Source organism: Lycium ferocissimum, chromosome 3 (genome assembly GCF_029784015.1).
Source record: "Lycium ferocissimum isolate CSIRO_LF1 chromosome 3, AGI_CSIRO_Lferr_CH_V1, whole genome shotgun sequence".
Taxonomy (NCBI): domain Eukaryota; kingdom Viridiplantae; phylum Streptophyta; class Magnoliopsida; order Solanales; family Solanaceae; genus Lycium; species Lycium ferocissimum.
In genome coordinates, this window is record NC_081344.1 from 22,476,389 (window position 1) to 22,489,137 (window position 12,749).

The window sequence follows — 12,749 nt, forward strand, 5'->3', positions numbered from 1 at the left end:
GATCCTAGACAGTACAAGTAAACTGAATTATGAGAAGCCCATGCCTATTCAAGCTCAGGCTCGCCCAGTAATTATGAGTAGCCGAGATTGCATTGGGATTGCTAAAACGGATTCTGGCAAAACCACGGAATTTTTATTACCACTGCTGGGACATATTAAGGACCAGCTTTGTCTGATGTGTGGAGCTGAACCTATTGGCCTGATAATGGCCCCTACAGGAGAGGTTGTGCACCACTTTCATAGTGATATTAAGAGGTTTGCGAAAGTGATGCGGACCAGTGTATTAAAGGTTCTGATGTTGCTCAACAAATTAGTGAATTGGAATGAGGTGCCAAAATTGTTGAGTGCACTCCAGGTAGGATGATTGATATCCTTCGTGAAAGCAGTGGGAAGATTATGAATCTGCTAAGAGTCAATTGGTCATATAAAGCTGATTGAATGTTTGATATGGTAGTTGAACCTCTTACCACAGGTTCTCCAAAAAACATGGCGGACGGTCCAACAGTCCTGTTCTCTGCAACTTTTCCTCACGAGGTCTAAATATTAGCTTGTAAGTTTAAGGTATTGAAAAAACCTATTGAAATACAGGTACGTGGTAGGAGTATTATCATGAACAAGGATATATTAACACAATTGAGTGAGGTGAGGCACGAAAGTGAAAAGTCCACCACATCCGACTTTAAGGAGTAATGTATGTAATTTGTTGATTGCTACTAGTGTAACAACCAGTGGCTTAGATGTCAAGGAGCTTGAACTGGTTAAAATTCTCTTAAAGAGTAGAAACATAAAAAATTTAAAAAAATCTACTGTAAAAGTAGGCTATATAATTATATAATACTATATAAAATCATGGTAAGGACATACGCTATTGCTTCTCGGCGGCTTTTATATGCTTTAGTTCATAATCAATTATGATGTTCTGAACAATTATGATTTATGAGGACTATGTTCATCGTGTTGGTCGGACAGGTTGAGCTGGTAGGAAAGGTTGTCATCACAATTATAACTAAAGATGATGCATGATATCTTGTAAAAGCTTTACAATTGTGAAGCAAGTTGTTCCAGATCACCTGAAAGCTCTTCCTGATAATTTCAGGGCAAAGGTGAATCAGGGACTTGAGCTAACTGTTTATGGTTGTAGTGGTTTTTAATTTAATGAAGAAGAGGATGAATAGTAGAGCAGATAAAAAAGCACGGGCAAAAGAATATGGATTTGAGGGAAATAAATCAGATTCCGAGAATGAAGATGAAGGAATTAGAAAAGCAGGTGGGAACTTCACTCTTGTTGCTGCTTCCAAAGTCGGTATAGCTTCAGTGGCAACTCCAGTTTCAGCTGCTCAGCTTCTTCCTACTGGTGCATTGCCAGGTGTACTTGGTATTAATATAGCAGGTGCAACAGCAGTTGTTGCTGGAAATTGACTGCCAATTGGCTCTAATGATGTGGCAACCAGACAATGTCAACTGCTTTGAACTTGCAGCATAAAGTAGTAAAGATTCAGGCTGATACGGTGTCTGAACATTACGAAGCAGAACTAGAGATAAATGATTTTTTCAAAATGCTTGCTACAAGGTATCAAACAAGGAGACTCTAGGTCCTAATTCTGATTTGACAGAAGCTGTCCTCACTAATCGAGGACAGTAAACTCCAGCTGCAATTGTTCATTGAGGGCCCCATGGAACAATCTGTCAAGAGAGACAAAGCATAGTTGAAACATGTTTTCGAGGACGTTAACATGAAAGCATCATATCCTCCTGGTTTGGCTCAACCGGGCCACTACTCAGTTGTATAAGGATGAATGTCGTTGCCATTGATAATGTTTCATTCTGACTGTTATCTATTCCAGGTAAATAATTTCCTAGGTTTGGTTGCTCGATTTAGAGATGACTTACCTTGTCATGATATAAACAGGTTTAAATGGATACATAATTATTCTCCCTAAACTTCTAAATAGTAGCTTCATCAAAAAGGGTTCAAGTCATGATAATTAATCCTTTCCTGTAGAAGTGATACAACATCAACATCTAAACCTCCAATTACAATAATATAAATTCAACTACAGTCCCGTTAGCTTTTATTATATCCAGAATGTCAGTATCCTCTGCAACATGGAAAGCTAAAATTCAGCAGAAGCAGTTATGTGAAATATAACATTCCATGAGTTCCTCATTAGAATTATAAACAGCATGCTAACTAAACTAGTCACCAGAAGACCAAGAACGTGACTAATGCGGACGGAGTACCTATAGGAAGAAAATCAGGGAACCTAGGCATCTTTTCAAGAATCAAAACAAATATACTTTCTCCATTACAATTATATTAGCCCCTACGTACGCCACCTTTCTCCATTACAATTATATTAGCCCCTACGTACGCCACCTCCCTTAAGTGTGGAGGAATCAATTCAGTGTTGAGAAAGAGGAGATTGAATGTCCTGCTTTCCAAGAATTTACATTCCGCAGAAACAAATTACAAAGAGAAAATTTTCTTAGTTCTAAGCCACATAAAAGAGAAGCTTATCAGAAAGCTTAAACTAATAAATCCTACTAAAGTGTTGGAGAGATATCACTCAAAGAGCTAAAGAAGATTTTGAAGAGCATTTACAAATATAATAGGCAATAACGTTTGTTTGATAAATTGTGTGTTCTTTTCTAGAGACAGGCTAGCTCTATTCGATGTGTATAAGCAGCTTAATGCTTCGACCACTTAAGCAGACAGAAAGGGGAATGTCCCTGTGTAGATAAAGCGAATGGGTTGTACTCAAACAAGATGGCCTACTCCAGATGAACCCACAAATGAAAATCAAGGACCTAAGATAGATGCCTCTGTCAATTATAAGCTAATTGTTCCGACGTTCGAAAGACCAAACCAGAAAATAAGCTGCAAAACCATCACATGGTTTGGCAACCCAAATAAAATAATCTTGACTCCTGCAGGTCAATAACTGGTATGCCCATGTCACAGCAGACTTTACCAATTGGTTCACAATAATGACAATAGCCTATTCACCAATAAGCAATTGGTCTCTGTAAATTCAGGATTCAGTAGTTGAAAGGCCCCTTGTCTACATACATATTGAAAGAAAAGATTTCAACTCATTCAATGTGTCAATCACTTAGATGAGGCCTCAAACAATGTTGGACAGTAAGTTATTTAGTAATTAGCACAATAATTCTGAAGATTCTTGAAGGTCACATGGATAATTCCAGCCACGACTCAATAGAAACTCAATGAAATTTTATTAACAATACGAGCAAAGGGTGGCATTATGAAAAGAAAGACACAAGGAAGTATGGATTTACCTAAGAAACACTTAACACTTTGTTTTGGAGTCCTTTAATCAGTCAGATGAAAGTACATAGAAAATAGATTATAGATGCATCATTAACTTAACTTGCAGTGTGTTGAACAGACTTAAACATTCTAACCCACTCCGTCCATCCACAAAAACAGAGAGCGAAACAAAAGAAAAAAGTTAAAAGCCTTGTTTTACAGAATAGCGGTTTGTTTTCCATAATAGCAGTATTGTAACTGGTTTCAAACTTCTACTAAACCAAAAAGGGAACAAAATCATTTTACTACTTCATTTGATTTCACTATATTCAACTATTTCTAAGGATTTAAAAGTTCAACACTCAAATAGGCGTAACAAACCATGGTTGATTTCAACCGAAATTTTAACACAAGTTACAAGCCGCACAAAAAGCAAGAAAGACAGCATCGCAACTGAATAACATCGACAGATAGGGGAACCAGCCCTTTAGCTACGGGTTTAGCAAAACTCCAGTGTTAAAAATTCATATAATATATCAAGAACCCTGTAAACAAAAATTATTGTGATTCAGAACCCATAAACTAATATACAGATAAATAGGGGCGACAATAAGGAAGAACACGAACCAACAAGACTCCACTCTCTTTCCTCAAGCCAGGCTCTAAAGAGGGCTGCACTTGTAAAATCTTCTGCTCTGCAGTCAATGTTGAAACATTTGGTTCCACAGCACGGTGCTGGAAAGGCACCTCCGGAATCTGTTCCGTGGCATGTCTAGCACCCAGTCCAGATACAAGCGACATGGTGTTAGCCTGTTGGTTCAAGAATGGAAACCTTGTAGAAAAATCCAATGAAGCAAATCTTCTATCTTCTTCCATCATAAGCTCTCTTCTTACTTCGAGCTCCAACATTCGCCTTCGAGCAACCTCTTCTGCGATAATTTCTTCCCTAATACGCTCCTTCTCAATCTCTTTCCACATTGACTCACGCACATTGATAGAATCTTGAAAACGAGGGGCCATGTAACCAACTAAAATAAACAAAAACCAAAAAATAAAGAGAGAGATGGTACATGGAAGAGGTAGAAAGTGAAATCTTTTGAGATATACCCGAAGGGATAGTTAGTTGAGTGGAGCCAGAAATCTGATGATGAATAGCCCTTGAAGTTGAAGGTGGTTGATGATCATCAGGTGATGGATACTCCAACACCATACTTATTTCTTTTGCTTTTTTGAAACACAATGAGAAAGAGGTGAAGAATGTGTGAGGGGCGTTTGAGTTGAAGAGCAGTTAAGGGGTACAACTGAAGTGACTTTTCAGTTATTCTCTGCAAAACGTTCAGACTTCGTATCCTTCCCTTATAGTTCTCTCCATTTGTACTTGTTAAATTTAAATTTTAAAAATAGTTTAATTAATATTGGGAGTAATTTTGGAACTGTAATCTCAAATAACTACTCTAATTTTGGCAAGAAATTTATTGACATACATTCCTTCCATAAATTAAAACCATGTTTAACGTTCCAAACAGTAAGTTATTTTATCTTTTTTTTTCTTTTCTATTTTATCTTTTTTTTCTCTCCTTATATTTTACTCCCTCCGTCCCAAAAAGATTGTCTTAGTTTGACTTGAAATGTGTGGTTCAAAACAAGCCTTAGATATTTGTGTGGCTATAAATCATCTCATAAAATTAAATTATTTCTAAATATAGAAAAGTGTCAATCTTTTTGGGACAGAGGGAGTAGTACTTTTTCATATTTTCATCTGTTTCTCAATTATTACTCCCTCCGTCCCAAAAATATTGTCCTTCGTTCCTTTTTAGTCTGTCCCAAAAAGATTATCGCCTTTCTATAATTAGAAATAATTTAACTTTATGAGATGATTTATGGCCATATAAATATCTAAGGCTTTTTTGAATCATATATTTAAAAATCTTCATTTATTTTTTAAACTTTTGTATCATATCAAAAGAGGACAATCTTTTTGGGACGGAAAAAGTATTAAAGATAAAAATACATCAGTTTTCACTCAGAAGAAAAAAAGACATCAGTTTCCAAGACCTATTAACTTTTTAAGGACCATTTAAAACTCTACTCTCTAGTTGACTTGACATGCCTTTTAAAAAGTTACTCCTTTTTTAACTTAGCCTTTTTCACACTATTTAAAAAAATACTAATTTTTAAAATAAAATAAATAATTTTTAGTTAAAATATTCTTAATTAAATACTATCTAATTAATATAGTTTTTTATTATAAAAAAACTCACTTATCTAAATAAGAATAAATTTGAAAGAAAATAATTTCTTCTAGATTATGTAAATGTACACTTATTTTAAAATAAAATAAAAAGGTTAAGTGAACATTTATTATGAATTGAAGGAAGTAGTATTTATTAGGATTTATTTATTATATTATCTTTATTAATAATGTATTGAAAATCTAAGTTTGACTATAGTACTACTACTTTATGCGGTTACTGTGATAAAGGTAAAACTGAAAAAACATTCTATAATAGTTCTTCCTGATTTGTTAAAATGGACAACTAAAAAAAATTACTTTTAATAGAAAGTAAAGTAAAAAAGAGGGTGTATAAGTAGCATATATAAACATAATGTTGCAAATTTGCCGGTTGCAGAGCCTTTGCTTTTATCTGCCTCCATAACATATTGTGGTTTTTTTGTTTTTCATTTAGTGGTCGGTACCTGCATCGGAGCTCGAGTAAATTTGGATTTGCGTCGCATAAAACCCATTCAGGAGAAACACTCCCTACCAAGGATTTTTCATACCAAGGACTCGAAACCAAGACTTCTAGTTAAGGGGAAAACAGCCTCATCCACTGCTGTGGTGGTGCATATTGCGGGTTGCACAACCTTTGCTTCTATTTATGTCATTCTTCTTTTTTGTCCGCCTATTGCGAATCATGACACTTGATATAGGTGTGTTCGCTATGGAGAAATTTTTTTTCCTCGGAAAATGTTTTACTGGAAAATGTATTCTTGGAAAATAAGTGAATTTCTTACTTATTTTCTCATGTTCGGTTGGTAGTAGAAAATAACTTTAAAAAATATTCATCCAACCCACGTCCCACCACCCCCACCCACCTAGCCTCCGCTGCCTCCAAACACCCCCCCCCCCCCCCCCCCCCCCCCCCAAAAAAAAAAAAAACCACCATCCACCCACAAATTTAGCCACACAAATTTCCCCTTTTTTATAAATATTTTATAAAAGTAAATAAAATATATGAAGTAGAAAATTTGGGTAGGGGGTGGGTGTTGTAGAAAACCAAAAAATAAACACTATCAAAAACTTTCGCTTAAAAAAATAATTTTTTTCGGAGGGTGGTAGGATGTTGGGTCCCCCGGGGGGGGGGTGTAAAAAAATAAAAATTAAAACTTTTAAAAACTTTTTTTTTTTAAAAATGATATTTTTTTGAAGGATGGTGGGGAATGGGTCGGGGAGGGGGGTGGGTGGTGTAAAAAATCAAAAAAGAACTTTTAAAAACTTTTTAAAAAATATCTTTTTTTGGACAGGTGGGTTGGGTGGTGGTTGGGGCTTTGGTGGGGTGGGTGGTGGTAGGGTGGGGTGGGGTTGGGTGTGGGTGTGGGTGAGGGTGAGTTCAAGTATGGGAAGGAGACAATTAATATCGCTATTTGTGGGACTTATTTTCCATACTTATTTTAGGAAGTCATTTTCCTCATTTTAAAGGACTTGTTTCCCTATAAAAATATTTTTCAAAATTTTGACCAACCGAACATGAGAAAATTGAAAAAAAAAAAAATCTGAAAAATGTTTCCTCTATACCAAACACACCCATAGTGAGGAAATCTTCATGTGCAACGCTGCTTCCTAAAGCGCGACAGAAGAGCTTAAGGTTACCGCGATCATCTGAGCGCGGTTGTCGAGCAACTATCGCTCGTGCGATCTAAATGTAGTCACGCGCGCAACCTCAACTTAAGTCCTGATATTTTGTTCGTCTATTTTTAAGGTTTACTGACCATGTTTGTTTGAAGTGATGATGTCCATCCCATTTAATTGCAATTGGCATGTGCCAATTTGCTTGGATGACAAAAGAACTCAGAGAACAAGCCAAATTTGTGGATGACAAATTTGGATCCTTTTTCTTTTTTCCTTTTTTGTGCTTGGAGGCCAAGTTTGGTCTCCTATAAATGGAGAGTCATTCTTCCATTTGTAATCACACAAAACAAAGAGAGAAAGAAAGTGGGAGACTTTACGGATAGAGAAATAGTCTGTGAGGAAAAATAGAAAGTGTGAGCGATATTGTAGTGAGGTGAGAAAATCTTAAAAGAGGGTTATTTCTTTTGAGTGTGTAGTGGTCTTTGGAGTATTTTATTCAGACCTACAAAGTGTAAAATCCTTGCTATAGTTCTATCAGTTGCTGTTCTCGGCCCGTGGTTTTTCCTTTGTTGGGTTTCCACGTAAAAATTTTGGTGTCATTACTGTTCTTTTTTTTTCTTGTTGATTAACCGTATCACGGTGCTACATTATTATTCCGCTGTAAATACCGTGAATATTATTTCTGTGGTGGGTTTATTCTCAACAACTGGTATTAGAGCACAGGTTCTGCTCATTCACATAAATATTGTTTGCGGTAGGTCGTACTATAGTCGGTGAAAAAAATGTCTGGAGCTAAGTACTAGGTAGCAAAATTCAACGGTGATAGGGGTTTCTCAACATGACAGAGAAGGATGAGGGATTTGGTCATCCAACAAGGGTTGCACAAGGCACTAGGCGGCAAATCCAAAAAGCCCGAATCCACAAAACTTGAGGATTGGGAAGAAATGAATGAAAAGACAGCCAGTCTGAATCAGGTTGCACTTAACAAATGATGTGGTTAATAACATCATCGATAAAGAGAGTGCATGTGGTATCTGGGCAAGGTTGGAAAACTTGTACATGTCTAAGACGTTGACAAATAAATTGTACCTAAAGATGCAATTATAAGCCTTACATATGGGTGAAGGTACTAAGTTTTTGTCACATTTAAATGTGCTTAATGGACTAATCACGCAGCTAGAAAACCTCGGAGTAAAGATCGAAGAGAAAGATAAACTCGTTGTCATCTTCTAATGATAAGTCGGCAACAACTATCTTACATGGTAAGGATTCTGTCATGATCCAACTCGTGGCTCGTGCGGGCACCCACACTATCCCCCTAGTGGGCGAACCCTTCCCTTGAAGCTATCTCATTTTAGTTAACATTCAACAATGCGGAAATAAACAAATATCATACTAACAGTCTCAATATATGTAGATAAACAAATGCGGAAGCACTAATACATATAACCCCAAAACCTGGTATGACTCATACAAGAGCTACTAATAATAAATACATAGTCTGGCCGAATAATACAAGTTTCAAACTAGAATACTGTCTCAAGAGTGTGAAAGGGCAGATATAGAAATGAGGAGTCTCCGGGCTGCAGATCAGGCAAGTAGCTCACCCTGGAATATCCGGCAAATGGGCTCTTTTGACTTACGAGGTCGGGAAGTAGAACTAGCAACGAACTCTGCACTCAAGAAAAAGTACAACAAGAGTAGTATGAGTACAAACACACGTATTCCTAGGCATCATAGGCCGACAACGATTAGGCACACATATAAATGGACATAAACTAATAGATAGATCAGAGAAGCAATCAAGTACAATCATGAAACATGTTCGAACAATTATAAGATTAGATGAAGTGTATAAAGTGCCAAGTAAACAACCAAGAATAGATGAATGAATGTAGGTGTATGCAATGCACTAGCCAACTTTCCATATCCATACACACATGCTAAGGGCAATGCCTTAAATCCATGACCCATGGGGCACCCGCGAAGTCCAGGTACCCTCGTTTCGGCAAATGACCTTGGACATGAGCACTCTCTCGCGCCAGTAAATTACCTCGGATCACGAGCACTCATCTCGCTCCCAGAAGACCTCAGATCACGAGCTCTCGTCTCTCTTTTACGCTCTCCGGCAAAGACCTCAAAGGTTACACTCTCTCACTTATCATCATTTCAATCATTATCATATCAGATCACATTATGCAATAAAGAATGCATGCGATGTATGAATCAACCTCAAACAACACCATATGTCATGGGATCAACATAAACTTGCCATGAAATACACATCGCAATTTGATTCATTAACATTGTCTTTCCTTTCCAGATGATAAGTGAGATATCAAGAGATACAGACGAAGCAGTCAAGTTTCACAAATATCACAAACATGGCAACAAGCCCACATAATAACTGGTCAATACCAACCAAGTTGGAATCACCTCCACACCATGCCCGAAGGCCTATCATGCTTTCCCCGTCAATAACTATCATTTACATATGCTTCGCTAATCCGAGTGTAACCAATAGGTAAGCCGTAACTTACCTCGAAGGTAATCCTCTAGAGCTTCCCTTTCCGAAAAGCTTCTAAACGATCAAAGTCTATCAATTCGTTAATCTACATTAGATTACAAAGCTAAAGATACCCATAATGACATAATTCAAAACCGAAATAAAAAATGACCTTAAAGGGTGACCCCAGGGCCACAAGGCCAAAATCGAAAATTTATATTGAAAACAGTTTACCCAAAGTCTAGGGAATCAAAATACCAAGATTCATCACAAACTACTCTCAATTTGGTAATAATTTCACTATTTCATCAAAATCCCCAATTTAGAGCAAAACCCTCAATTTCCATAACCAAAATCTTGAGTAATAGAAGAATTCAAGATTAGAAACTAGTTACCCATTGATTAGATGTTTAAAAACTAGGAAATTTTCCAACAAAACTCGATTTATATAAAAAATGGTTCAAAAATCATTTTTGGGTTCATGAACCCAAACCCCCAGCTAAACTCATGATTTCCACCATAGATTCCATAAATAAAACATGATAAAAGCAATAAAAGAGTGTAGGAAACTTACCCCAAGGATGAATCTCAAAAAGCTCCACAAAAATCACCCTAATAAACCCTCTATGTCTCCAATTTGTGAATGAAAATAAATGGCTTCGAATTTGGGAATTTAAGGTTTTACGATTCTTAGCGATTCCGCACCTGTGGACCATTTCCCGCAATTACGACCTCGCATCTGCAGAGAAATGTCTGCAGATGTGGCCTTATTTAAACTTCAAAATCTCGCACTTGCGGACCAAGTCTGCGAGGTAGAGCCGAAGGAGGTTCGACCCCGGGTGCGCAGATGCGGCACACCGCCTACCGAGAAAATCTGATTTTTCACCAAGTTCAACAAAACTCAAAACTCGTACGAAGACTCCGTCACGCCCGAAACCCGACCTCGGACGTAATGTGCATCCGATGCTATGAACAACACCGGAAGCACCTTATGAATCGATAACCATCAAGTCCCGTTTTAATAATCTTTCATTAACTAATTAAAAGATGTTATAAAATCGCTAAACAAACTCATGCCCATAATTTAAGAAATAACATCAGCGGAAGTCTGCAATAAATAGATTGTCAAAGCATAGAAATACCTATGAGAGTCGAACAACGACTCAACCAATACCCACAAAACAACATCTATCTAAGAGCCTCCCCAAGATAGAGACCCTCGTAGATATCGCAGCCCAAAAACTATAAGCAATAAGTAAAATAGAGGGTGTCCTACGAATGAAGGTATGGCTCACCAAAAGTCTAGAAAGCAGCAAGTACTCCTAATCCGCGAGATCTGTCTGTACCTGCTCTTCTTCGTTACCTAACTTACCATTAAAAACAACAATGGTATGCACGATGCATTGGGTACCCGATGAAAGTTTTGGGGACAATAAGTAATATAACAAAATAATACAATGATGATTAGTGGAAACAGTTCTAATAGAATAATCTGAAATCAAAGACTAGATCAATCGTACAACTCAAAATCATCAATAGAAAACCATCAAGACAAGTATACATCTTTTTCGGTATACCATTTATTACCATGCGTCTTTTCAATTGAGACGATATCATCGACAAGCCACTCCCAGGCGAATAAGTTCATTATCATCAAAAGCCACTCACGAGCAACAAAGATACGAAACAAGCCACTCGTGACTTCCAAAATATGAAACAAGCCACTCACGAAATCAATCAATCGATACTTTCTGGCTAGGAAACCACGAGGCTAATCGTTCTACGGACTAGCATAGCAATAGATGCTGCCGGGCTATACGCCTCGGAGGTCAATCGTCTCCGGATCGACACAACAATACTCGTATCGATACGTTAGGATCCATAACTGCTGACTAATCGTCTACTGCAGACTATACAAATTTGCCATTACAAAGCCCCACCCATGAATAAGATTCAAATCATAGCATATTAGCTGAAATATCAATCATCATGGCATAGAATAGAATCCCAAGTTATATCATGATAGCCAAAGTAGACTCACTCCTTTAAACAAGTTTCACGTTCAACACAATCCATTTATATAGCATTCGCATAAGCTAATCAAGCTTTTCCGAAATCAAGTTTAAACATACCTTAGAGAGGAAAACAATCATGAATACATATATATTATATAGTACAAAACAAGGTTTAATATGGGCTTGTATCTCACGCACACAAACCACAACTAAAGTCACACAAATAGTTTCAAAAGAGTATGTTAAAAAAGAGACGTACAAATCACCTTCATAGTCAAAAAGGATTTTTAAAAGACAAATACGTCCAAAGAAGGTTTTCAAAAGAGACATACTTCAAAAGAAGATTTTCAAAAGCGACATACATCAAAAGAAGATTTTCATAAGAGACATCTTTCAAATCCCGCCGAAAGCTAGCAAAACGAGAATTTCAAGGTTCAACAATCAATCTACAATGGTTTTAGATGAAAGATTAGAACTTTACATCTTTCCATTAAGCCCTACCTTTTTTGAAAACTAGGGTTTTTAGGCCAAATTTTGTGTTCTTGCTTACATGCAATTCACCCATGGATTCTGATGATATATAAACGATGTATAGACCCCAAACAACCCCCATAACCATACTTGAATTTTAGAAACTTACCTCACAACAAATTCCCAACAATTCTCCTCTTCAACAGTTCTTGAGTCATAGGTGATTTTTGTAATATTAATCTTCGTTAGGTTGAGGTGATAATCATTCGAATTGATCAAGAACTTATCTTAGATGTTTTGGGGAAGCTTTAGGGTTGTTTCCTCTCAAAACGTCGGCCAAAATGAAGTGGGAATGAATATAACCAAGTTAGGCTTTAATAAAATTTGGGAAAAATTGCTTCAGACATAAAATGGCCTGGTGCGTCTTCTGGGACATCCCAGGGCAACGCGCACGGTGTATCTATTTTGACGGTGTCAATATTTTGAATTTCCTAAAAATTTAGCCTGGGGCGACTCGCACGCGCAATGTTTATACTATACTTAAGATATTCAGTAAAATGGGCATAACTCCTACGACAGATCTCTATTGGAGCTAGGCAACCTACCGTTGGAAAGATATTTCAAATACCTAAAACT

General features: G+C 37.0%; 1 protein-coding gene and 1 pseudogene across 1 annotated transcript; one reads left to right on the forward strand and one right to left on the reverse strand.

Moving 5' to 3' along the window:
- The window catches only part of LOC132048777 (DEAD-box ATP-dependent RNA helicase 45-like), a 3,775-nt pseudogene extending 1,985 nt beyond the window's left edge, over positions 1–1,790 (forward strand).
- Positions 1,791–3,713: 1,923 nt separating this feature from the next.
- Positions 3,714–4,646, reverse strand: LOC132051037 (uncharacterized). Its single transcript, XM_059442345.1, has 2 exons — positions 4,379–4,646; positions 3,714–4,299 (listed from the first exon to the last, which is right to left on the reverse strand). Exons 1-2 carry the CDS (start codon positions 4,479–4,481, stop codon positions 3,854–3,856), a joined length of 549 nt encoding a protein of 182 aa, XP_059298328.1. The 5' UTR covers positions 4,482–4,646; the 3' UTR covers positions 3,714–3,853.
- Between the last annotated feature and the right edge of the window lie 8,103 nt (positions 4,647–12,749).

Coding starts and splice junctions, on each gene's coding strand:
- LOC132051037 (XM_059442345.1), bottom strand. CDS start 4,481: ATGGTGTTGGAGTATCCATCACCTGATGATCATCAACCACCTTCAACT. Junction 4,300..4,378: donor TCAACTAACTATCCCTTCGG/GTATATCTCAAA, acceptor TGTTTATTTTAG/TTGGTTACATGGCCCCTCGT.